Source organism: Aquila chrysaetos, chromosome 24 (assembly GCF_900496995.4).
Source record: "Aquila chrysaetos chrysaetos chromosome 24, bAquChr1.4, whole genome shotgun sequence".
In the NCBI taxonomy this organism is placed as follows: domain Eukaryota; kingdom Metazoa; phylum Chordata; class Aves; order Accipitriformes; family Accipitridae; genus Aquila; species Aquila chrysaetos.
Window position 1 is genome coordinate 3571372 of NC_044027.1, and position 25564 is coordinate 3596935.

Consider the following 25564-nt stretch of genomic DNA (forward strand, 5'->3'; position numbering starts at 1 on the left):
TCCATTTAAGCGTTGGCTTGTGCAAACTGCAGAAATCGTGCTTGAAATCTAATTTAATTATCAATGGCATCGGTAACACATTTGGAAAACTGTTTCTTGTCAGACTTCTACCTGAAGGAGCGCCAGTAATTTCTAGAAGGAGATGCGTAGGAATCTGTATGACACAACAGTCTGTTTTTGAAGGTGCTAAGGGTCAAAAGCGAATAGTCCCATCAATACTGAAGAAGGGAAGGAAACCTTGCACTTAACCACTGTTTTTCTTCCCTTTGCCAAGCAGTCAAAGCCCAGTAACTAACATGAGAACCCAACTTGTCCTCTCTTTATTTCAGATTTGGGAGAATTCCCTGCCAGAAAAAAAAAAAAAAGCTGGAAAATCCGCTAGTGTTTGTGTGAGTAGAAGGTTCCAGCCTTTTGTTATTCATTTGTAGGAACTATTTCATTCCGTTTTGTCCAAGAGAGTCAGAAATACTTGCACAGAAATGCGCAGCATCTGAATGAAAGGGGTCAGAACCGCTTGAATTTGAGCTTTATCTGGTGCGGTTGCAAGTTTTATGGCATTTAGTATCTTTAGAACAGCAAGAATCAAAGTATCTGACTTCCCATCAAAAAAAACCTGCTTGTGGCTAAAGAAGATCAGTTTCAGCTCTGGAGGCACCAAACAAATCATCAGCTGTCGAACTGGACCTAAGGCATCTTTTCCAAGCTTCCGTGATCTTGCTGCAATGCATGATGGTGGATAGATGGATTAGAGAACAGCGTATGATGGCAAACTTGTAGCATTGGCTCTGACGTAAAAAGAAAACAAATTCTTTCCTAAAAGCAAAGTAATTCCAAATTCTTGGTATCGTGCAGCCACGCCACTTGCCAAGGAAGCATTTCCCTGCCTCTCAAAGCTTGCTGTATCCTCGATCTGCTGTCTTCCTGCCGTTAATGGATTGCAACTCTGCGTGCCCGGTTAGGGCTAAGAGTTGCTCTCGCTACGGATATCGTGCAACATACGCTGTGCACGCTTGTGCGTATAGGTACGTTTATACTGTATGCGTGTACACAGGCATGCCTGTTTGTGTGCTGATCCCAAAATCACTCGTGTTATAAAGCATCAGCCTTGAAGGCATATTCATCAAGCTATTACGTAGATCTTTTGTTTTTACCGGTTCCCTCAACATGAGAGACTTTTTAGGCAGTCTGCTGTGGCAAATAGCCCCGCATTCTAATTTTGACTCTCACTCTTGCTGACTTTATCATCACTCGCTCTTGGTGTGTGTATCAACAGGCATGCGTATGTATGTTCAGACAGTATTTAACAGGTAGAGTTGACGAAAACGAATGTAAAGAGTGGAAATTCTGACAATTCTGCTTCAGCTTTGGACCACTTGGCTTCAGGTTCTCACCAGAGACTGAGATGTGTTAGCAAGAGCTTGTTCTGTGCTTCAGCCGACATGATGGGTGGTTTGCATACGCATCATAATGCAGCGTTCTCTATGTAACTTGTGACACCTAGGGGGCTGTCAGCCTAGTGGAGTGCGGTAACCAGCAGGTAAATCATCATCAGCTGTTTGCAGCTGGGGTAAGGCTGAGGGATTGACAAGGGGGATGAGAACACGTAGTTCCTGGTGCTCTGCCTTCCTTGTGATCTGCCTGTCCTAATAAACAGGGGGGGCGTTAAGCATCTTGAATATTTTTGTAAGCGATGAAAGGCACAAAGTAGAGCAGCAAGAGAGACTGCCCAAGTGAAATGCTTTGTGCTTTATAACCCCCAAGTACCCAGAGGTAGGTAGGTGCAATAATACTCCTCTCGTGCGTTTGTTGGGGTGCAAAAAAAAAAGTTTTGTTCCCTTCTTGGTCTGTGGTGCAGGACAAAGGCAGGTCAGCAAGCTGGAAGGTCAGACCAGGGAGTAGGAGTGTTTCTTCTCTTTCACTTACTGATACCTTTCTTTAGGGTTACTTTGAAAAAGAAGACTTGAGTGATCAAGCCATTAGGAGACTTTCAGTCCAAGAAAGAGCGAAGCCAGCTCTTGCCGGGACTGGAGGAAGTCCCTGTTGAGAGCGAACCCTTAGAACCGGAGCTCGTTCTCAGTTGTGTCGATCATGTCTAAGCAAGGAGACGACTGCTACTTCTATTTCTATTCCACCTGTAACAAGGTATGTTTGGGCTTCTTTTGCTTTGGGGTTTCTTGTTGAGTTTTTAGGAGAGGAGGGGGCGGAGGACATCCCGATTTCTGTTAACTTCATAAGCAGTTAGATTCTGCTTCCAGTTCTACTCGCATGGGTCATTTTTTAGGCTGTACTGTTTGAATTTCCTCGTTGTTGATTTCCTTTTGGTTGCAGGGAGACAGCTGTTCCTTCCGCCACTGTGAGGCTGCTCTGGGAAAGGAGAGAGTGTGCAAGCTGTGGCAGGAGGGGTCGCTGTTTCAGGGACTACTGCAGGTTCAGGACACATGGAAGTCGATGTGAAGTGTTTGCCTAAAGATGCGTTCTCAAACTAAATCCCTGAAAGCATTTTCCTTGCTGTCGGTTAGACTGAATGTGCTGTACGTGATAGATTTACTTGCTTTAAAATGATATGGTTTCTGTTCCTTGGAGGGGGGTGGGAGGAAGTTGGGGAGAAGAAAGTCAATTTCTTGGGTATATCTCAGCAAGACATTTTTGTATTCGGTGCTGACGTTGTTCTGACGTCTTGGGGTAGCGCAGGGTGGGGAGGGAGAAGATGGAAGGAAATAAGGCTCTGAAAGATAAATGGAGATAGATTCAGCTAGGCGATTGAAGGCATTTTTTCCCTCTGAATAATCCCAGTATTTGTCACATTGTGTTCGTTTAACCCACCCTGAACTGAATGTGTGAGAGCCCCCGTCTTCTCAAACGGGATGACAGGAAAGCTAGATAATACGTAGCTGTTACAGCTTACGCAAACTTTGTCGATCTGCCCTGAAATGCTTTCAGTGATGAATGGCCCTTTGGAATGATGTTTCCGCACTGCACTGCAATAGCCCTGTCTCTGGCATGACGTGTAACTCTGTCTCTTAGCAAATGTCAGGCGAGTGTTACCAGGAGCTTTTATTTCTTTCTGTCTTCAGAAAAAACGCAGTGAGATTCCTTGCTACTGGGAGAATGAACCAGCTGGCTGTCAAAAATCCAACTGCGCGTTCCGTCACACGAAAGGACGTTATGTTGATGGACGCTTCTTCTTCCGCCAAGCAGAAGTGAGTTTCTTGGGTCCTTTTTCTTTAAGCATTAAAGAATTACTTAGGAGTGGGTACAATGCCGTAGAAGGCATCGAGTAACTGCTCACTGATGAGTGTAGGGAGAAGTGTGCAGTCACAGGCTCTCAGCTAAACGGACTGTAGTTCTGGTATTGAATTTTTTCTTTCTTTTCTTTCATGCGCAGCTTCTCTGTGCTTTGTGGGATCTTTGCACTTCAGGTTGCTTTCCCTTCATTTAGTCCTTTCTGGATGGTAGGGTGGCGAGATTAGTGTGTGAAGGGAAGCCGTTGTTCCTAGTGTGTCCGTAGGGGTGGGGAATAGGAAACTCTGAATTCAGTAGCCAGGTGGGTTGTCTACCTTATCTGCCGTCTCTAGACAGTGAGCGCAAGGGTGGGGTCAAAGCTTTAAATGGCCAAATGAGAGATGATCCTCGTCTTCCTCTAGCTACGCTTGCGAGTCCACCTGAGCCTGCAGAAGACGATGTGAAAATGGCTCAGGCGTCCCTGCAGCAAACCAAACTTTCTGTCCAGTCAAATCCCTCTCCGCAGCTGAGGGGGGATGAAAGTGGAAAACTCTGAAAAGGTCCCAAGTCCTACACATCCTCCAGCCAGTTGTAATCAGTGCTGCAGATGATGATGAAGATGGGTACTTTTTACTTACTGAAGGCATTTCTGCTGGAGGTGAATGTATAAATGACGGCATGCCTGAACCGTGTAGTGTTTAAAGCTACGGACGAGAGTCTGGAGCCTTAAATATTTTTTCCCCGGTGTAGCTCTTGCTTATATGAGCTTGTCAAGTCAATATAGCTGTTTCAAAAAAACCTCCTACAAACAGTTGCTTGTAGTTAAGAATACGAACAGAATACGAACCGTGGACTGAAATGTCATTGTAGGAGCTACATAAGCATGAAACGCCTTGTATAATCCCTGCTCCATAACTGAATAGGTTTATTTTGGACTTTCAGAGCAGCTTTCTGAAGAAGGAGGTGAAACTACAACACCTGTCCAGCAAGCGGCAACAGAAGCCCATGGTGGATCGCGGATAATTTCCACTAGGAAAGGCAGTGCTAATACAAAGCAAGGTATTCTAGCAGCTGTAGTAGGATGGATTGGAAGGAGAACTTGACGATTAACTCCAAAGCGATATGTTCTGAAACTACGATAGAAGATAGGGTAGCTGGATGGAGTCAGTTATTTCCATGGGCTCATTCCTGTCTAATGATGTCGTGCGTCCCTTGGGTCAGACAGGTCAACTCCTCCTTGTTGACTTTTGTAAAACAAAATAGAGCCACAGCGTGGAGTTTAAATGCCTGCAAATGTGTCCTTTCAAACATTGTGGGAAGCCATGTCTAATGACAGAGGAATCTAACATCGTGTAGATGGATTAAAACGCTTAAAACGGTAGGTTTTACTCTGTAGGACGGGAAGAGGGGTGAAGAAAGGTGCCAATTGCTTACCAAAACGCCCATGCGTTCTATGGCTTTTTTGACTTGTGGGGAGTGTTGAGAGGGTTGATTTGGAAGACTTTGGAAGGGTTCTGAGCTGTAAGCAGCTTGAGGATGTGTGCTCTTCAAGATGTGCCTTTAAGCCTCAGCTTCATTAAGCATTTTCTGTTTTCAGAGGAGAACTTAAATTTTGGAATAAAAACACTTGAAGAAATCAAATTGGAGAAACTAAAGGAAAAAACAAAAAACCAAGGTGGTGAGTTAATATCCCTTACTTTCTTATCCTTCTGCCTTCTGTTCACCTTCATCCAGGTTTTTTTTTTTTTTTTTTTTTAACCTTCTGATACTACCTGGATAGCTGGCTGTGCGCTGGTGAATACAATTCTTGGCCCGAGAAAGGAAATTTTTTGGGGCTGTTGGGTTCAGACTGGGAGGTGATTGCAGCTGAGAGCTGCTTGAGGGACAGACTTGCATGCTTAGTTGCAGGCCTTGAGCTCCTTTGGCGTGCAATCTGTTTTCTTAAACTCAAACAGCTGATATTCTAGATTGGAATTCCAAGGGCAAATCAGAGGGAAATTGCTCATTTCTCTTATTTACGTGCAGTGGTCATTGTACGTTTGACAGTAATGGGTAACTACTGTCTTTGGTCTTTGTGATAGTTCTTGTGTTTTGGTTGGTTTTTTGTTTTTGTTTCTGTTTTTTTTTTTCTCCTAAATATCCTTATGTTTTGCTTGCTATGATCAGAAGGTCCTTCAGGAGTTTCTGTTCCTCCGCTCCAATCTCGGGCTATTCCTGTGCCAGAAAAGGAAATTGTACGGACGGTAGTGAGAACTGTGACTCTGTCTACAAAGCAAGGTAACAGCGAATACTATTGTTTCCATTTCATGGCTCCTCAACCGAAAGGTTAAGTAATAATTAAGATCATTCAGACACGTTAGCCTGCTGGTGCTGCCTTTTCTAATTAAAGCCATGCTTTTATGCTTAAAGGCCCTGGTTTGATTGCAAATATTTGGCATTTGTAGGTGCTCAGTTTGTTGTGTTGCAACAAAAGATCCAGCAGTGTTTTTCATCAGCCTGACGTTAAGCTGTAGCTCATCATGTATGACAGCATCTTACAGACTCTCCAATGTGCTTAATTGGACTTTGATGTTCCCGAAGTTGAGTGAGATTTGTGAATGAGCTAATGTGTCGGCAGCATGGGGCAGAAGTAGCGGTTGGGTTAAGTGCAGCAGCAGCAGAGAGAGAGAGGCTAATGTCAATACAAGTGTCAGTACGGAAATAAGGGGATAACTGACAAACTGGGGAGTGATGAAAGGGAAGACCTATAGAAGACGGTATTATACAAGTGGCCAATTTTGGAAGCATTGACGAGGCTGACGGTGGCGCTTGCGGACAGTAGCGTGATACGAGTCTGTGTGTAAGTGGTGGTGTTCAGATCTGCACAAATTCCTTTGAAAGGCAAAAAACGTGTGGCACTACTGCTACTGGTAGTCACTCGTTTTCTGTGGTTTGGCTACGCGAAGAGTGCCTTTTGCTGGGACGTGGGCCAGAAGGACAATGCTCTAACCGGCTACTGGTTTCTGTGCAGTGAAGAGATTCTTCTGTGTTTTAGGGGAGGAGCCTGTGATTCAACTGAATCTTGGCGAGAGGATGGGAAAACGGAAAGCCTCCGCAGGTAAGAGCTTTTTGTGAGCTGTTGTTCGGGTGCCCTCATCTGAACGTGACTATATTTCAGGGGTTTTTTTGCTGCGTGCAGGAGGAAAATACATTTTGGCAGAGCTGCGTATTGACGGCAGAAGTGGCAAATTTCTTTAGCAGCTGAAAGACAACTATAAGAAAAGATCCCTGGAAGCATTGAAGTTTGTGGCTGACTGTTCTAAAATCCTCCTCCAGAGAAACGTTCTTAAAGTGTTGCTTGTTTTCTCTCTTTCTGAAGCTGGTAAAAGTGTCCTTCCGCTAAAGCGCAACCTTGCTGACAGGCTGGGGAAGAAGACAGAGGCTCTGGAGAGTGCTGACAAAGCACCTAAGAGAGGTACGGCTACTAAGCAGACATCTGGATTTGATGCACAGATTTTCTGTTTAGGTTTGCTGTTTGTCCTTTCTTCTAAAGGTTCTTTTTGCGTGTTGGTTGAGGGCTCAAGGTAGCTCTGAATCGCAGTGAAGTGACGGGTCTCATTTCGAAAAGAGATTTATGAGAACACCAGATGGAGATTTATGCAGTCTGCTGAACTTTTTCTGTTCTCTCTTGTAGTTCAAGTCCCCAGGTCTCTGAAGGAGAGGCTAGGACTGCCCTCTGAACCGACCAGTAGAGAGACAGGTAAGAACTGGGCATTAAGTATGCTTTCCCCTTTCGTCTTTCCGCGAACTTTCATACGGCCCTAAAAGTTAATTTAAAAAAACCTGCCTGATTCCTCTTGCTCGAGTGCCGAAGCTGTCCTGTTTAGCCACTGTCAGAGATCTGGCTCTAGGCGGGGGGGTGTTTTCCACTTGTGCCTCATCAAGGTTTCCGCTTGAAAACTGCTGTGAACCGTCAGAAGCTGCAGTATGCTTACGCACAATTAGGATAGAAGCACTGCCAGGAGCAGGAGTTTGAGATGCGAACAGAGAGACAACGGTCTGAGAAAGTAACAAAATAAAATAGACTAATGCTTTTTGTGTCGCAACTCTCTCCGGATAGCGCTAGTTTTCAAAATACAAGTGGCTTAAAGGAGGAGAACACCGTGCAGAATGGTGCTGTCCTAAGATGCATTCTTGGGATGACGCAAACCTAGTTTTCCTTAGTACTGTGACAGATTTGGGAGACTTTAAATATTGCTGGACTCTCCTTAAATGTTGGTGCTTCTCTTTTTTTTTGATGATGACAGAGAAGGCTGCTAAGCCAGCGGGAGAAATGCATGTGAAAACAGTGGAGGAAATTCGACTTGAGAGCGCTCATCGGAGACGAGGAGAACCTCAAGTGAAACCCCAGACTGAAGGACGTCGTAAAACAGAAGATCCCAGCTCGGGGGCAAGACCTTCCCCTGCAGTTCGTGTCATAACTTTCTCAGGATCCCTGGCTGTAAAAAAACGCAAGCGATTGAGGCGAAAGAAGCAAAAACCAGAAGCGTTTCCTACCGAGACAAAAGTTGAGAGCAAACCCAAGAAGCAGAGCATACTTGCGCCGTCTGTGCTCAGCCAAGTGCGCCCGGCAGAGCCGGCAGGTAAAGCCAAGCCAGCGGGAGAAGTGCGTGTTAAAACCTTGGAAGAAATGAAGCGGGAGAAAGCTCTGCGGATGCAGCAGAGTGGAGGAAAAGTGCCAGCTCCACCAGCACAACCCGAACCTGCCCCGACAGGGAGGAGTTTGTTGCGGATCACAAAGCTAATAGGTAATAAGGTGATTTGGTACCTGGCCTGGTGAAGCGCTTCTCCTGTCAAGCAAATTCAGTTTGCTCAGGATTTGCTTTGCTTTTTCCTTCTGCATATGCCGTAGAGGGTAGAAGAGTTTAAGGCTACAAAGTCAGAAGGCAAGGAAGTGCCGGAATATGCAACCATATCCTTTTCCATGAATCACGTGATAGTTGTCTGTATTTCCCACTGGAAAATTCTTCCACTGAGGAGCTTTGTAGCCTAGTTTCTTGCTTCTGTTTCTTCTGCCATCCGCTTGTGGTATGAGATCTTCCCTGGGCTGAATCCAGGCTTAGCTTCCTCTTTGGCATATGCGTTGTTTACCTTAGTTATTGATGTATCTATGTTTGCAAAGCATGTATCAGCCTCTTAAGGTGAGGGCCAGTTTTTGTCAAAATTGGCAGAGCACTAAAGATATCGTTGAGATTATATAAGCCACCTAAAAAGAGAATAGTGCGATTGAGGGAAAGAGAGCTCGAACGCTGCAGGGATTGCTTACTGTAGCCTTTCCCTCTGTCCCGTTATTAGACGTGAGGAAGTAAACACAGCAAGGAAACAGAGGTAACCAGGTTGCTTTATTTCTGCTGTTGACAAAATGATGATTTTTTTTTTTTGCTTGCTTGTTTTGAAGCACCTGGAAGAGAAGAAAAGATGATAGTGGAATTGAGCAAGCCTTCTCCCAAAGCTGTCTCTGCACCTGCAGAGGTGAGTCCTTTGTGAAGTACATCCATCTATCTATTCAAACAATTTTTGATACATTTTGTTACGTTTCGTTTGTAACTGGCTGCATGCTCCCAGTTTGAGTGTGTTCCTACCTTTCTGCATTTGGTAAGCGCTGCAGCGATGTCGCAAGTCCTGTCACTTTCAGTAGCATTTCCAGACAAGGTGTTAAACCGCAGGCTTTGAATTAATCTTATTATACCTGACAAGGAATAAGAAACCCTATTAGCACCAGATAAAATCTGTGAGGTTAATGTTTTTCTTCTCCGTGACTTTATCTGTGAGACTGCAAGAAGGAGATCTTAAAATCCCGGGCTAAGAACTTTAATAGAAAACGCTAGAGGTTTGTATTGGAGGAAATCAGTCTGTCAGGGAATGCTGTCTTGGGGGAGCTTGTATGACTTCCTGTTGCTGAAAAAGAATGTAACAGATTCCAGCGAGAGTCTTCTGCTCTATTGAAGAAGCTTGCTGTGTTGGGAACTGTAGGCTTTTGAAGCTACTTCCGTAGCAAAGCATGGATCTTGTTACAGGTTACAGGCAACGTTTTATGGGGAAATATGTCAGATCTGAATGGTATTAACATGCTCTGTTCCACATGGAGTTATTTCGGAGGGGTTGCTACTCAAGATTTTCTTAATGAAATCTCCATAGATTTTTGTCCTCTTAGTCCTCTTCTTTTGTTTCTTTCTAGCCCTCTGATCAGAGTGCAACTAATTCTAAAGTTGAAGTGAAGAGCCTTGAAGAGATCATGTGGGAGAAGCGGCAACTGAAGCAACGCCAAGAAGAGAAGCTTCAGAAGGAAGCAGCTGCTGTGCCATCTCCTATTGAACAGGCAACCAAGGGTAAAACTCCAGCATCAGGGAGTCCTGAATCCAGGGTGGTTTCAGGGTCAGCTTATCAGCTTCCAAAGAGGATATTGGTGAAACCTCCGGGAGATGGGGCTGAAAGCCCCGGAAAGGATGCTGCCGTATCACCGGGGAAACGGGCAGCTCAACTTCTGGAATGGAAAGCTGAAAGTAAGCGTTGACTGTACGTTAAAGCGTTACTTCAGGTCACGCTTTGAAAGAAAGGCAGAGGGTGACAATTTTCACGTTGCAACTCTGGCTCCTTTTTGTAATTTCTTTGCTCCTTTTTATGGCTTGTTGGTAAACAGAGTTTAGGGTGTGGAAAATACTGCTGAGAATCTGGGAAATGGCAGTGTAATTGTGCTGTCTCCATACACTTAACTAGAAGGATTGTGGGACTGTTAAGAGAACCTGTTTGTTTGTTGTTTTTTTTTTTTTTTTCCTGAGGCAGAGCAAGACGGTATCAGTTCTCTCTTCCTTTTTCTCTAGCCAAACGGAAGGTGTGCCTGAAGCCTTTGGATGGGAAAGCCACCTTCCCCACAAAGCAGCCACTGAAACGTAAGGCAGCCGAGAGTCATCCCTCTGCCGTGGCGGCCGTGAAGCCGTTGAGTGCCACTGGTGGCGACGGGAAGGAGCCTTCAGCTAAAAAAGCAGCTGTGGTAAGGACAGCGGCTGAGGCAGTAGTGGGTCCCTAGTAAAAGTTATGGCCAAGTTGTACCCTCCTCTTGGAGAAAAGATGGAAGACTGAAATGTTCTACGGGTCTCTGTTCCCTTTGAAATCCCGAAGTGGTCGACAGGACGCTGGTAGTACCTTTCTGCTTTTTACGAGGTGACTGGCAGTGTTTCCAGAACGCTCTGCTACGTCCATTAATGCTGTGTTCTTTAAAAAGACCCACGGTCGTTAGTAAACTTTAAGGGAATGCTAACTTTTCTTCAGGTGTGCCCTGGTTCTGTATTTGGGTTAAGGCTCAGCAATGCCAGAGGAGAAGCAGTGGAGGAAGAATCTGCAAAGCAGTCTTTGACCTGTGTATCCTAAAAACCACCTTGCTTCTTCCTAGGCCGTTGTTCCGGCTTTGCCAGAGGACAGCCTCCTCTCCATACGTGGGAGAGAAAAACCCCAAGCCAGGTAACAACCACAACTTGTTCTTTTTCTTGTTCAGTGTGCCTTTCACGTGAAACTAAGTTGGTGGTTTTTTTTCACACGTGGAAGAATTAGAGTTTTGAGATAATTCATGCCAAAGTCCAGCAGAGGAAAAATTTGTCTGAAATAATAAGCTTCTAGCAGCTGGCGGGACTGCTTATTTAGATTCTTGTCTGAAAATGCTGCAAGTTGGTACAGCTTTTCAGTGGCTTCTGGGGTTTTCTGAACGCCTGCAGAGGTTGACTTGGTAACCTTTTTGCAGTCAAATTAGTACAGGTGGCAAAGTGTCTCTGGCTACAAAAATGGAACCTTCTTTGCCAGACCCCAGATGCTGTGTCTTCGCGGATAAACCGCCAAACTGCAAAATGTACCTGCTGATACACTGGACTCTAAAAGTAGCCCCAGGTTAATTGAATAACAATCCCTGCGTAAGGCTGAGGTGTAGGAGGGATTAAACTACCGTTTTAAGAGCTGGTTTGCAGAAAACGTCTCTCTGCTTAAGGAATGTCGTACACTGATTTGCTCTCTTTCTTGTTCTTCCAAGTCCTGAGCTGCATACTGGAAGCCAGGCAGACTCTGTGGCACCGCCAGAGGTCTCAAGCTCGACCTCAGCTTCTTCAGAAGGAGCAGTAAAGAAACGCCGGTTGAGCTTCTCAGGGGCCTGGGAAGCCCCCTTCTCTGTAGAAGATGACTTTGAGAAGTTTCTTTGGGAAATCTCGGGAGGCAAACTGGAAGAGGAAATTGACGTGGACCCAGAGAATGAGGAGGATGACATGTTCATGGAAATTGGTGAACTGATTGAAGGCTTAAAATAAAGAAACAAATAAATTGAAACTGATTATTTGGTTGGATACCCAGAGGTGATTCTTTTTCCAGCTGAGGCTTTGCAGTGAGTCTTAAAGCACAGGTGAACTGGTAGACATTGGGAGGATCTGCACTCAGTTGTCCTAAACTTCCCTGCTGGTCAGACGTGCGGTCTGAATTTTGTGACCCTGCAGAAAAGAGCTGAGACTGGCGTCTATTGTGTACCCTGCCACCAGGGATCGTTTTCCCTAGCAGCTACCTTTGGGATGATTTCCTTAAATTTTTGAAGAACTTGAGACTCTTCTCTTCCTACGAGGATTTGTGCAGGTGGGGGGGCCCTCAGGCGTTAGCTGCTGGCAGAGGAAGAGTCGGTTGTCGGAGTTGATTGTCCATACTTTCTCTTTGGAAGAAAACACTTGCGTGCTTTGATAATCCACTGTGCTGTCTTAGTTCCTAGAGGAAAGGTGTGAAACCAAAACTGAGCAAACTGCTGTTCCGGCTCCAGAAGGGTCACCCAGCCCCAAGCTGCCGACGCTTTATCCTGCCGAAGGACTTTCTCCCGCTGAGACTTCTGCCAGCGTGGGTGGGTCGGTCGCTCACTGGCGCGCAGGCTTTGGGAGAGAGGAAGAGCGCGCGAGAGCCCGGCGAGGAAGGCTTCCCCCTCGCTGCTTCCCTCCTCCTGCTCTGTCGTCAGCCTTCGCTGTCCCCGGCCTAGGCTCTGTCCGTGCAGACGGGGTTTGGGCTACGCCATGGTTTCTGTAAATGTTTTATTCTTCCCTCTTCTATTCGTCTTCTCCTGAAGGTCCCGTATTAAACGTAGCCTGGCCGCCTGCGCCTTCGCCGGTGGCTGAGCCGTTCCCCATGACAGCAGTGAACAGCGTTTTTACCGAACCCTGGCGCAGGAAAGGTGCGGGTGCGTGGTCTGTCTGTGGGGGGGGGGGGGGGGGCACAGAGGGTCCCGGGGGGGCTCCCCGCTGCTCGCCACCCCGACGCGGAGCAGTAGAGACGCCGGTCCTCCCAGCCGCCTCGAGCGGCCTGGTCCGCCAGCATCCCAGGGCTCCTTGCGCCTCCCGCCCTGCTGCGCGGCTTCCGGCGGCGGCGGCGGGAGCGTGTGCCGGGCGGCGGCGGCGGCAGCAGCAGCAGCAGCAGCAGCAGCAGCAGCCATACCCATAGCCATAGCCGTAGCCATAGCCATGGCGTACGGCGGGCAGGGCCAGAAGGTGCAGAAGGTGATGGTGCAGCCCATCGTATCCTTCGTGTGGCGGGGGGGGGGGTGTGGCGGGGGCGGGGGCCTGGGCTAGGCGGGCAGGAGCTGCTGTGTGGGCCCGGGAGGCGCCGAAGGGCCGTGTGGCCGAGGAGTCGCTGCCGTGCTGCGTCCTTAACGCTGCGCTCCAGAACCTCATCTTCCGCTACCTGCAGAACGTGAGTACCGCCGGGCTGCCGCGGCTTGGGCCCCGTGTGAGAGGAACGTCCCGGTGCTTCTTGCGCAGGGCCCTTAGAGCCGTGCGGGGAGCGGGGCGGCACGCCGGATGGGTCTTTCCGAGTTCGGGATGGGGTTTTTGGAGCCGGTCTCTGCTGAAGTGAAGAACTTGCTGTCGTTGCGGTGCGTGAGAAGAACAGCTGGTTCCGAGTTGGGCGTTTTTCCTTCTCGCCTTAAGGAGTCACCTTTGTAAGAGGTGTTTGCTCTTGCAGTCGGGTGTGCAGGGATGTTGTCCGTGAGAGTCTTTAAAACCTGGGCCAAAATAGTCTACCACCTTAAAGATGACTGAGGACGTGAGCGAAACCACGCGGGAGAGTTACTGCCTCGAGTGTTAGGAAGCTATCGGCAGCAAGGAGTTCTTAATGCACAGGAGAGAACAAAATTGCGTGGAGTGTTTATGTTGCTGTTGTGCTCTCCCCCTCCCTCCATCGTTTTGCAGAGGTCCAGGATCCAGGTGTGGCTTTATGAGCAAGTGAAGATGCGGCTAGAAGGCTGCATCACTGTGAGTATCAGGGTCTCTTTGGATTGGGTATTTTGTTGGTTGTTCTTCAAATTCATGCAACTGTTTCTTCCTGTCAGGAAAAACTAGCGTGGGGGGGGTGGAAATACCTCGTGCCTCTCCAACTAATAGTCTGAATTGTGCAGCCCACGTCAGCACAGCTCACGATAGCTTGTGTCGTTGTTGCTGAAGTTTAGAGCAGGGGACGTAGCTCACCGAGGGCTTTTGTTGCTGATTTGTAGGGCTTTGATGAATATATGAACTTGGTGCCGGACGACGCAGAGGAAATTCACTCCAAACCAAAACCAAGGAAACAGCTGGGTATGTCAGTATGTCTGTGTAACCCGAGCGATGCCTGAATCCTGGCTGCGTGAGCCTTCCCCGTAGCAAGGCTTTAAAGCACAAAACGTGTGAAGAGTGTTGAGTTTGGAGTACAGTGAGCGGATACTGGCTAGGTCTCGGTTCCTGCTGTTTCTTGAGCTGCTGGTTTTGTTGTATGTGAAGGAGAAAGAGTCTGCCTCTGCCTGGGACGAGTTTTTGTCTTTGAAATGTGGGTGACAGCGGATGGACTGCGCTGCACTTTTTCTGCAGCCCGGGTGGCGGGAGTGGTCCAGTCGAACTCCTGCTCAGGAATACGGAAGGCAACACGCAAAATGCTGAGCTGCTTGGGCATTCAAAAGAGCTAGATCTGAGGGGATTTCTCTTGTTCCCCCCACGGTGGTGGATATAGTAAAGTTGCACTCTACAGGTGTCTCTCACTTCCTAGGGAAAAGGAATGGCACCTTCTAGACTGTGAATCCCTCCTGATTCGTGTTGGAATGCCTCTGCTGGGCAAAGCAGTGTCCCTTAATTGCCTTCCATTTAAGTGTTGGCTTGTGCAAACTGCAGAAATCGTGCTTGAAATTTAATTTAATTATCTATGGCATCAGTAACGCATCCAGTAATTTCTAGAAGGAGATGCGTAGGAATCTGTATGACACAACAGTCTGTTTTTGAAGGTGCTAAGGGTCAAGAATGAATAGTCCCATCAATACTGAAGAAGGGAAGGAAACCTTGCACTTAACCACTGTTTTTCTTCCCTTTGCCAAGCAGTCAAAGCCCAGTAACTAACATGAGAACCCAACTTGTCCTCTCTTTATTTCAGATTTGGGAAAATTCCCTGCCAGAAAAAAAAAAAAGCTGGAAAATCCGCTAGTGTTTGTGTGAGTAGAAGGTTCCAACCTTTTGTTATTCATTTGTAGGAACTGTTTCATTCCGTTTTGTCCAAGAGAGTCAGAAATACTTGCACAGAAATGCGCAGCATCTGAATGAAAGGGGTCAGAACCGCCTGAATTTGAGCTTTATCTGGTGCGGTTGCAAGTTTTATGGCATTTAGTATCTTTAGAACAGCAAGAATCAAAGTATCTGACTTCCCATCAAAAAAACCTGCTTGTGGCTAAAGAAGATCAGTTTCATCTCTGGAGGCACCAAACAAATCATCAGCTGTCGAACTGGACCTAAGGCATCTTTTCCAAGCTTCCGTGATCTTGCTGCAATGCATGATGATGGATAGATGGATTAGAGAACAGCGTATGATGGCAAACTTGTAGCATTGGCTCTGACGTAAAAAGAAAACAAATTCTTTCCTAAAAGCAAAGTAATTCCAAATTCTTGGTATCGTGCAGCCACGCCACTTGCCAAGGAAGCATTTCCCTGCCTCTCAAAGCTTGCTGTATCCTCGATCTGCTGTCTTCCTGCCGTTAATGGATTGCAACTCTGCGTGCCCGGTTAGGGCTAAGAGTTGCTCTCGCTACGGATATCGTGCAACATACGCTGTGCACGCTTGTGCGTATAGGTACGTTTATACTGTATGCGTGTACACAGGCATGCCTGTTTGTGTGCTGGCCCCCAAATCACTCGTGTTATAAAGCATGAGCCTTGAAGGCATATTCATCAAACTATTACGTAGATCTTTTGTTTTTACCGGTTCCCTCAACATGAGAGACTTTTTAGGCAGTCTGCTGTGGCAAATAGCCTCGCATTCTAATTTTGACTCTCACTGTTGCTGACTTTATCATCACTCTCTCTTGGTGTGTGTATCAACAGGCATGCTTATGTATGTTCAGACAGTATTTAACAGGTAGAGTTGACGAAAACGAATGTAAAGAGTGGAAATTCTGACAATTCTGCTTCAGCTTTGGACCACTTGGCTTCAGGTTCTCACCCAGAGACTGAGATGTGTTAGCAAGAGCTTGTTCTGGGCTTCAGCCGACACGATGGGTGGTTTGCATACGCATCATAATGCAGCGTTCTCTATGTAAGTTGTGACACCTAGGGGGCTGTCAGCCTAGTGGAGTGCGGTAACCAGCAGGTAAATCATCATCAGCTGTTTGCAGCTGGGGTAAGGCTGAGGGATTGACAAGGGGGATGAGAACACGTAGTTCCTGGTGCTCTGCCTTCCTTGTGATCTGCCTGTCCTAATAAACAGGGGGGGCGTTAAGCATCTTGAATATTTTTGTAAGCGATGAAAGGCTTACAAGTGAAATGCTTTGTGCTTTATAACCCACAAGTACCCAGAGGTAGGTGCAATAATACTCCTCTCGTGCGTTTGTTGGGGTGCAAAAAAAAAAGTTTTGTTCCCTTCTTGGTCTGTGGTGCAGGACAAAGGCAGGTCAGCAAGCTGGAAGGTCAGACCAGGGAGTAGGAGTGTTTCTTCTCTTTCACTTACTGATACCTTTCTTTAGGGTTACTTTGAAAAAGAAGACTTGAGTGATCAAGCCATTAGGAGACTTTCAGTCCAAGAAAGAGCGAAGCCAGCTCTTGCCAGGACTGGAGGAAGTCCCTGTTGAGAGCGAACCCTTAGAACCGGAGCTCGTTCTCAGACTGTGTCGATCATGTCTAAGCAAGGAGACGACTGCTACTTCTATTTCTATTCCACCTGTAACAAGGTATGTTTGGGCTTCTTTTGCTTTGGGGTTTCTTGTTGAGTTTTTAGGAGAGGAGGGGGCGGAGACATCCCGATTTCTGTTAACTTCATAAGCAGTTAGATTCTGCTTCCAGTTCTACTCGCATGGGTCATTTTTTAGGCTGTACTGTTTGAATTTCCTCGTTGTTGATTTCCTTTTGGTTGCAGGGAGACAGCTGTTCCTTCCGCCACTGTGAGGCTGCTCTGGGAAAGGAGAGAGTGTGCAAGCTGTGGCAGGAGGGTCGCTGTTTCAGGACTACCTGCAGGTTCAGACACATGGAAGTCGATGTGAGTGTTTGCCTAAAGATGTGTTCTCAAACTAAATCCCTGAAAGCATTTTTCCTTGCTGTCGGTAGACTGAATGTGCTTGTACGTGGTAGATTTACTTGCTTTAAAATGATACTGGTTTCTGTTCCTTGGAGGGGGGCGGGAGGCAGCTGGGGGAAGAACAGTCAATTTCTTGGGTATATCTCAGCAAGACATTTTTGCATTCGGTGCTGGCGTTGTTCTGACGTCTTGGGGTAGCCCAGGGTGGGGAGGGAGAAGATGGGAAGGAAATAAGGCTCTGAAAGATAAATGGAGATAGATTCAAGCTAGGCGATTGAAGGCATTTTTTCCCTCTGAATAATCCCAGTATTTGGCACATTGTGTTCGTTTAACCCACCCTGAACTGAATGTGTGAGAGCCCCCGTCTTCACAAACGGGATGACAGGAAAGCTAGATAATACGTAGCTGTTACAGCTTACGCAAACTTTGTCGATCTGCCCTGAAATGCTTTCAGTGATGAATGGCCCTTTGGAATGATGTTTCCGCACTGCACTGCAATAGCCCTGTCTCTGGCATGACGTGTAACTCTGTCTCTTAGCAAATGTCAGGCGAGTGTTACCACGAGCTTTTTTTTCTTTCTGTCTTCAGAAAAAACGCGGTGAGATTCCTTGCTACTGGGAGAATGAACCAGCTGGCTGTCAAAAATCCAACTGCGCGTTCCGTCACACGAAAGGACGTTATGTTGATGGACGCTTCTTCCCGCCGAGCAAAAGTGAGTTTCTTGGGTCCTTTTTCTTTAAGCATTAAAGAATTACTTAGGAGTGGGTACAATGCCGTAGAAGGCATCGAGTAACTGCTCACTGATGAGTGTAGGGAGAAGTGTGCAGTCACAGGCTCTCAGCTAAACGGACTGTAGTTCTGGTACTGAATTTTTCCTTTCATGCTCAGCTTCTCTGTGCTTTGTGGGATCTTTGCACTTCAGGTTGCTTTCCCTTCATTTAGTCCTTTCTGGATGGTAGGGTGGCGAGATTAGTGTGTGAAGGGAAGCCGTTGTTCCTAGTGTGTCCGTAGGGGTGGGGAATAGGAAACTCTGAATTCAGTAGCCAGGTGGGTTGTCTACCTTATCTGCCGTCTCTAGACAGTGAGCGCAAGGGTGGGGTCAAAGCTTTAAATGGCCAAATGAGAGATGATCCTCGTCTTCCTCTAGCTACGCTTGCGAGTCCACCTGAGCCTGCAGAAGACGATGTGAAAATGGCTCAGGCGTCCCTGCAGCAAACCAAACTTTCTGTCCAGTCAAATCCCTCTCCGCAGCTGAGGCGGGTGATGAAAGTGGAAAACTCTGAAAAGGTCCCAAGTCCTACACATCCTCCAGCCAGTTGTAATCAGTGCTGCAGATGATGATGAAGATGGGTACTTTTTACTTACTGAAGGCATTTCTGCTGGAGGTGAATGTATAAATGACGGCATGCCTGAACCGTGTAGTGTTTAAAGCTACGGACGAGAGTCTGGAGCCTTAAATATTTTTTCCCCGGTGTAGCTCTTGCTTATATGAGCTTGTCAAGTCAATATAGCTGTTTCAAAAAAACCTCCTACAAACAGTTGCTTGTAGTTAAGAATGCGAACAGAATATGAACCGTGGACTGAAATGTCATTGTAGGAGCTACATAAGCATGAAACGCCTTGTATAATCCCTGCTCCATAACTGAATAGGTTTATTTTGGACTTTCAGAGGCTTTCTGAAGAAGGAGGTGAAACTACAACACCTGTCCAGCAAGCGGCAACAGAAGCCCATGGTGGATCGCGGATAATTTCCACTAGGAAAGGCAGTGCTAATACAAAGCAAGGTATTCTAGCAGCTGTAGTAGGATGGATTGGAAGGAGAACTTGACGATAAACTCCAAAGCGATATGTTCTGAAACTACGATAGAAGATAGGGTAGCTGGATGGAGTCAGTTATTTCCTGGGCTCATTCCTGTCTAATGATGTCGTGCGTCCCTTGGGTCAGACAGGTCAACTCCTCCTTGTTGACTTTTGTAAAACAAAATAGAGCCACAGCGTGGAGTTTAAATGCCTGCAAATGTGTCCTTTCAAACATTGTGGGAAGCCATGTCTAATGACAGAGGAATCTAACATCGTGTAGATGGATTAAAACGCTTAAAACGGTAGGTTTTACTCTGTAGGACGGGAAGAGGGGTGAAGAAAGGTGCCAATTGCTTACCAAAACGCCCATGCGTTCTATGGCTTTTTTGACTTGTGGGGAGTGTTGAGAGGGTTGATTTGGAAGACTTTGGAAGGGTTCTGAGCTGTAAGCAGCTTGAGGATGTGTGCTCTTCAAGATGTGCCTTTAAGCCTCAGCTTCATTAACCATTTTCTGTTTTCAGAGGAGAACTTAAATTTTGGAATAAAAACACTTGAAGAAATCAAATTGGAGAAACTAAAGGAAAAAACAAAAAACCAAGGTGGTGAGTTAATATCCCTTACTTTCTTATCCTTCTGCCTTCTGTTCACCTTCATCCAGGTTTTTTTTTTTTTTTTTTTTTTAACCTTCTGATACTACCTGGATAGCTGGCTGTGCGCTGGTGAATACAATTCTTGGCCCGAGAAAGGAAATTTTTTGGGGCTGTTGGGTTCAGACTGGGAGGTGATTGCAGCTGAGAGCTGCTTGAGGGACAGACTTGCATGCTTAGTTGCAGGCCTTGAGCTCCTTTGGCGTGCAATCTGTTTTCTTAAACTCAAACAGCTGATATTCTAGATTGGAATTCCAAGGGCAAATCAGAGGGAAATTGCTCATTTCTCTTATTTACGTGCAGTGGTCATTGTACGTTTGACAGTAATGGGTAACTACTGTCTTTGGTCTTTGTGATAGTTCTTGTGTTTTGGTTGGTTTTTTGTTTGTTTTTGTTTCTGTTTTTTTTTTCTCCTAAATATCCTTATGTTTTGCTTGCTATGATCAGAAGGTCCTTCAGGAGTTTCTGTTCCTCCGCTCCAATCTCGGGCTATTCCTGTGCCAGAAAAGGAAATTGTACGGACGGTAGTGAGAACTGTGACTCTGTCTACAAAGCAAGGTAACAGCGAATACTATTGTTTCCATTTCATGGCTCCTCAACCGAAAGGTTAAGTAATAATTAAGATCATTCAGACACGTTAGCCTGCTGGTGCTGCCTTTTCTAATTAAAGCCATGCTTTTATGCTTAAAGGCCCTGGTTTGATTGCAAATATTTGGCATTTGTAGGTGCTCAGTTTGTTGTGTTGCAATAAAAGATCCAGCAGTGTTTTTTATCAGCCTGACGTTAAGCTGTAGCTCATCATGTCTGACAGCATCTTACAGACTCTCCAATGTGCTTAATTGGACTTTGATGTTCCCGAAGTTGAGTGGGATTTGTGAATGAGCTAATGTGTCGGCAGCATGGGGCAGAAGCAGCGGTTGGGTTAAGTGCAGTTGCAGCAGAGAGAGAGAAGCTAATGTCAATACAAGTGTCAGTACGGAAATAAGGGGATAACTGACAAACTGGGGAGTGATGAAAGGGAAGACCTATAGAAGACGGTATTATACAAGTCGCCAATTTTGGAAGCATTGACGAGGCTGACGGTGGCACTTGCGGACAGTAGCGTGATACGAGTCTGTGTATAAGTGGTGGTGTTCAGATCTGCACAAATTCCTTTGAAAGGCAAAAAAACGTGTGGCACTACTGCTACTGGTAGTCACTCGTTTTCTGTGGTTTGGCTACCCGAAGAGTGCCTTTTGCTGGGACGTGGGCTAGAAGGACAATGCTCTAACTGGCTACTGGTTTCTGTGCAGTGAAGAGATTCTTCTGTGTTGTAGGGGAGGAGCCTGTGATTCAACTGAATCTTGGCGAGAGGATGGGAAAACGGAAAGCCTCCGCAGGTAAGAGCTTTTTGTGAGCTGTTGTTCGGGTGCCCTCATCTGAACGTGACTATATTTCAGGGTTTTTTTGCTGCGTGCAGGAGGAAAATACATTTTGGCAGAGCTGCGTATTGACGGCAGAAGTGGCAAATTTCTTTAGCAGCTGAAAGACAACTATAAGAAAAGATCCCTGGAAGCATTGAAGTTTGTGGCTGACTGTTCTAAAATCCTCCTCCAGAGAAACGTTCTTAAAGTGTTGCTTGTTTTCTCTCTTTCTGAAGCTGGTAAAAGTGTCCTTCCGCTAAAGCGCAACCTTGCTGACAGGCTGGGGAAGAAGACAGAGGCTCTGGAGAGTGCTGACAAAGCACCAAAGAGAGGTACGGCTACTAAGCAGACATCTGGATTTGATGCACAGATTTTCTGTTTAGGTTTGCTGTTTGTCCTTTCTTCTAAAGGTTCTTTTTGCGTGTTGGTTGAGGGCTCAAGGTAGCTCTGAATCGCAGTGAAGTGATGGGTCTCATTTTGAAATGAGATTTATGAGAACACCAAATGGAGATTTATGCAGTCTGCCGAACTTTTTCTGTTCTCTCTTGTAGTTCAAGTCCCCAGGTCTCTGAAGGAGAGGCTAGGACTGCCCTCTGAACCGACCAGTAGAGAGACAGGTAAGAACTGGGCATTAAGTACGCTTTCCCCTTTTGTCTTTCCATGAACTTTCATACGGCCCTAGAAGTTAATTTAAAAAAACCTGATTCCTCTTGCTCGAGTGCTGAAGCTGTCCTGTTTAGCCACTGTCAGAGATCTGGCTCTAGGCGGGGGGGTGTTTTCCACTTGTGCCTCATCAAGGTTTCCGCTTGAAAACTGCTGTGAACCGTCAGAAGCTGCAGTATGCTTACGCACAATTAGGATAGAAGCACTGCCAGGAGCAGGAGTTTGAGATGCGAACAGAGAGACAACGGTCTGAGAAAGTAACAAAATAAAATAGACTAATGCTTTTTGTGTCGCAACTCTCTCCGGATAGCGCTAGTTTTCAAAATACAAGTGGCTTAAAGGAGGAGAACACCGTGCAGAATGGTGCTGTCCTAAGATGCATTCTTGGGATGACGCAAACCTAGTTTTCCTTAGTACTGTGACAGATTTGGGAGACTTTAAATATTGCTGGACTCTCCTTAAATGTTGGTGCTTCTCTTTTTTTTTGATGATGACAGAGAAGGCTGCTAAGCCAGCGGGAGAAATGCATGTGAAAACAGTGGAGGAAATTCGACTTGAGAGCGCTCATCGGAGACGAGGAGAACCTCAAGTGAAACCCCAGACTGAAGGACGTCGTAAAACAGAAGATCCCAGCTCGGGGGCAAGACCTTCCCCTGCAGTTCGTGTCATAACTTTCTCAGGATCCCTGGCTGTAAAAAAACGCAAGCGATTGAGGCGAAAGAAGCAAAAACCAGAAGCGTTTCCTACCGAGACAAAAGTTGAGAGCAAACCCAAGAAGCAGAGCATACTTGCGCCGTCTGTGCTCAGCCAAGTGCGCCCGGCAGAGCCGGCAGGTAAAGCCAAGCCAGCGGGAGAAGTGCGTGTTAAAACCTTGGAAGAAATGAAGCGGGAGAAAGCTCTGCGGATGCAGCAGAGTGGAGGAAAAGTGCCAGCTCCACCAGCACAACCCGAACCTGCCCCGACAGGGAGGAGTTTGTTGCGGATCACAAAGCTAATAGGTAATAAGGTGATTTGGTACCTGGCCTGGTGAAGCGCTTCTCCTGTCAAGCAAATTCAGTTTGCTCAGGATTTGCTTTGCTTTTTCCTTCTGCATATGCCGTAGAGGGTAGAAGAGTTTAAGGCTACAAAGTCAGAAGGCAAGGAAGTGCCGGAATATGCAACCATATCATTTTCCATGAATCACGTGATAGTTGTCTGTATTTCCCACTGGAAAATTCTTCCACTGAGGAGCTTTGTAGCCTAGTTTCTTGCTTCTGTTTCTTCTGCCATCCGCTTGTGGTATGAGATCTTCCCTGGGCTGAATCCAGGCTTAGCTTCCTCTTTGGCATATGCGTTGTTTACCTTAGTTATTGATGTATCTATGTTTGCAAAGCATGTATCAGCCTCTTAAGGTGAGGGCCAGTTTTTGTCAAAATTGGCAGAGCACTAAAGATATCGTTGAGATTATATAAGCCACCTAAAAAGAGAATAGTGCGATTGAGGGAAAGAGAGCTCGAACGCTGCAGGGATTGCTTACTGTAGCCTTTCCCTCTGTCCCGTTATTAGACGTGAGGAAGTAAACACAGCAAGGAAACAGAGGTAACCAGGTTGCTTTATTTCTGCTGTTGACAAAATGATGATTTTTTTTTTTTTGCTTGCTTGTTTTGAAGCACCTGGAAGAGAAGAAAAGATGATAGTGGAATTGAGCAAGCCTTCTCCCAAAGCTGTCTCTGCACCTGCAGAGGTGAGTCCTTTGTGAAGTACATCCATCTATCTATTCAAACAATTTTTGATACATTTTGTTACGTTTCGTTTGTAACTGGCTGCATGCTCCCAGTTTGAGTGTGTTCCTACCTTTCTGCATTTGGTAAGCGCTGCAGCGATGTCGCAAGTCCTGTCACTTTCAGTAGCATTTCCAGACAAGGTGTTAAACCGCAGGCTTTGAATTAATCTTATTATACCTGACAAGGAATAAGAAACCCTATTAGCACCAGATAAAATCTGTGAGGTTAATGTTTTTCTTCTCCGTGACTTTATCTGTGAGACTGCAAGAAGGAGATCTTAAAATCCCGGGCTAAGAACTTTAATAGAAAAGGCTAGAGGTTTGTATTGGAGGAAATCAGTCTGTCAGGGAATGCTGTCTTGGGGGAGCTTGTATGACTTCCTGTTGCTGAAAAAGAATGTAACAGATTCCAGCGAGAGTCTTCTGCTCTATTGAAGAAGCTTGCTGTGTTGGGAACTGTAGGCTTTTGAAGCTACTTCCGTAGCAAAGCATGGATCTTGTTACAGGTTACAGGCAACGTTTTATGGGGAAATATGTCAGATCTGAATGGTATTAACATGCTCTGTTCCACATGGAGCTATTTCGGAGGGGTTGCTACTCAAGATTTTCTTAATGAAATCTCCATAGATTTTTGTCCTCTTAGTCCTCTTCTTTTGTTTCTTTCTAGCCCTCTGATCAGAGTGCAACTAATTCTAAAGTTGAAGTGAAGAGCCTTGAAGAGATCATGTGGGAGAAGCGGCAACTGAAGCAACGCCAAGAAGAGAAGCTTCAGAAGGAAGCAGCTGCTGTGCCATCTCCTATTGAACAGGCAACCAAGGGTAAAACTCCAGCATCAGGGAGTCCTGAATCCAGGGTGGTTTCAGGGTCAGCTTATCAGCTTCCAAAGAGGATATTGGTGAAACCTCCGGGAGATGGGGCTGAAAGCCCCGGAAAGGATGCTGCCGTATCACCGGGGAAACGGGCAGCTCAACTTCTGGAATGGAAAGCTGAAAGTAAGCGTTGACTGTACGTTAAAGCGTTACTTCAGGTCACGCTTTGAAAGAAAGGCAGAGGGTGACAATTTTCACGTTGCAACTCTGGCTCCTTTTTGTAATTTCTTTGCTCCTTTTTATGGCTTGTTGGTAAACAGAGTTTAGGGTGTGGAAAATACTGCTGAGAATCTGGGAAATGGCATGGCAGTGTAATTGTGCTGTCTCCATACACTTAACTAGAAGGATTGTGGGACTGTTAAGAGAACCTGTTTGTTTTTTTTTTTTTTTTTTTTTTCCTGAGGCAGAGCAAGACGGTATCAGTTCTCTCTTCCTTTTTCTCTAGCCAAACGGAAGGTGTGCCTGAAGCCTTTGGATGGGAAAGCCACCTTCCCCACAAAGCAGCCACTGAAACGTAAGGCAGCCGAGAGTCATCCCTCTGCCGTGGCGGCTGTGAAGCCATTGAGTGCCACTGGTGGCGACGGGAAGGAGCCTTCAGCTAAAACAGCAGCTGTGGTAAGGACAGCGGCTGAGGCAGTAGTGGGTCCCTAGTAAAAGTTATGGCCAAGTTGTACCCTCCTCTTGGAGAAAAGATGGAAGACTGAAATGTTCTACGGGTCTCTGTTCCCTTTGAAATCCCGAAGTGGTCGACAGGACGCTGGTAGTACCTTTCTGCTTTTTACGAGGTGACTGGCAGTGTTTCCAGAACGCTCTGCTACGTCCATTAATGCTGTGTTCTTTAAAAAGACCCACGGTCGTTAGTAAACTTTGAGGGAATGCTAACTTTTCTTCAGGTGTGCCCTGGTTCTGTATTTGGGTTAAGGCTCAGCAATGCCAGAGGAGAAGCAGTGGAGGAAGAATCTGCAAAGCAGTCTTTGACCTGTGTATCCTAAAAACCACCTTGCTTCTTCCTAGGCCGTTGTTCCGGCTTTGCCAGAGGACAGCCTCCTCTCCATACGTGGGAGAGAAAAACCCCAAGCCAGGTAACAACCACAACTTGTTCTTTTTCTTGTTCAGTGTGCCTTTCACGTGAAACTAAGTTGGTGGTTTTTTTCACACGTGGAAGAATTAGAGTTTTGAGATAATTCATGCCAAAGTCCAGCAGAGGAAAAATTTGTCTGAAATAATAAGCTTCTAGCAGCTGGCGGGACTGCTTATTTAGATTCTTGTCTGAAAATGCTGCAAGTTGGTACAGCTTTTCAGTGGCTTCTGGGGTTTTCTGAACGCCTGCAGAGGTTGACTTGGTAACCTTTTTGCAGTCAAATTAGTAAAGGTGGCAAAGTGTCTCTCTGGCTACAAAAACGGAACCTTCTTTGCCAGACCCCAGATGCTGTGTCTTCGCGGATAAACCCCCAAACTGCAGAATGTACCTGCTGATACATTGGTCTCTAAGAGTAGCCCCAGGTGAATTGAATAACAATCCCTGCGTAAGGCTGAGGTGTGTGTAGGAGGGATTAAACTACCGTTTTAAGAGCTGGTTTGCAGAAAACGTCTCTCTGCTTAAGGAATGTCGTACACTGATTTGCTCTCTTT

At 46.2% G+C, this 25564-nt stretch overlaps 3 protein-coding genes and 2 long non-coding RNA genes across 7 annotated transcripts; 3 read left to right on the forward strand and 2 right to left on the reverse strand.

Moving 5' to 3' along the window:
- LOC115334892 (zinc finger CCCH domain-containing protein 11A-like) lies at nt 1-11685 on the forward strand. Its single transcript, XM_029999696.2, is given in 22 exon segments — nt 1-1022; nt 1940-2142; nt 2329-2400; nt 2402-2434; nt 2436-2450; nt 3075-3176; nt 3179-3200; nt 3645-3756; nt 3758-3803; nt 3805-3865; nt 4165-4281; nt 4820-4900; nt 5389-5499; nt 6257-6319; nt 6581-6676; nt 6896-6961; nt 7509-8009; nt 8660-8733; nt 9440-9590; nt 10083-10252; nt 10652-10719; nt 11279-11685. Coding segments are annotated over 21 exon segments (2286 nt in total). The 5' UTR covers nt 1-1022; nt 1940-2088; the 3' UTR covers nt 11550-11685.
- LOC115334887 (zinc finger CCCH domain-containing protein 11A-like) lies at nt 1389-25033 on the forward strand. Of its 3 annotated transcripts, none has more exons than XM_029999680.2 (14): nt 1389-1770; nt 16076-16444; nt 16630-16749; nt 17377-17500; nt 19110-19190; nt 19683-19793; nt 20552-20614; nt 20875-20970; nt 21190-21255; nt 21799-22299; nt 22951-23024; nt 23731-23881; nt 24378-24547; nt 24947-25033. In XM_029999680.2, the coding sequence occupies exons 2-14, from the start codon at nt 16391-16393 to the stop codon at nt 25016-25018; spliced, it is 1683 nt and encodes a 560-aa protein (XP_029855540.1). In that variant the 5' UTR covers nt 1389-1770; nt 16076-16390; the 3' UTR covers nt 25019-25033. The 3 variants fall into 3 exon arrangements, with proteins under 3 accessions (XP_029855540.1, XP_040975652.1, XP_029855539.1); XM_029999679.2 differs by having other exon boundaries at nt 1391-1770; nt 23731-24055; XM_041119718.1 differs by lacking the exons at nt 19683-19793; nt 20552-20614; nt 20875-20970 and having other exon boundaries at nt 22948-23024; nt 23731-24055.
- LOC115334894 lies at nt 4688-10083 on the reverse strand. The gene is made up of 4 exons (XR_003921291.2): nt 9971-10083; nt 8030-8034; nt 5505-7091; nt 4688-4922 (listed from the first exon to the last, which is right to left on the reverse strand). It is a non-coding gene; the product is annotated as an uncharacterized LOC115334894 (long non-coding RNA).
- On the forward strand, nt 12483-15531 carry LOC115334890 (small nuclear ribonucleoprotein E-like). The gene is made up of 6 exons (XM_041119722.1): nt 12483-12685; nt 12716-12785; nt 12934-12960; nt 13458-13520; nt 13760-13838; nt 14759-15531. Exons 2-6 carry the CDS (start codon nt 12732-12734, stop codon nt 14890-14892), a joined length of 357 nt encoding a protein of 118 aa, XP_040975656.1. The 5' UTR covers nt 12483-12685; nt 12716-12731; the 3' UTR covers nt 14893-15531.
- On the reverse strand, nt 18978-19948 carry LOC121232578. Its single transcript, XR_005931293.1, has 2 exons — nt 19799-19948; nt 18978-19212 (listed from the first exon to the last, which is right to left on the reverse strand). It is a non-coding gene; the product is annotated as an uncharacterized LOC121232578 (long non-coding RNA).
- Nucleotides 25034-25564: the final 531 nt, after the last annotated feature.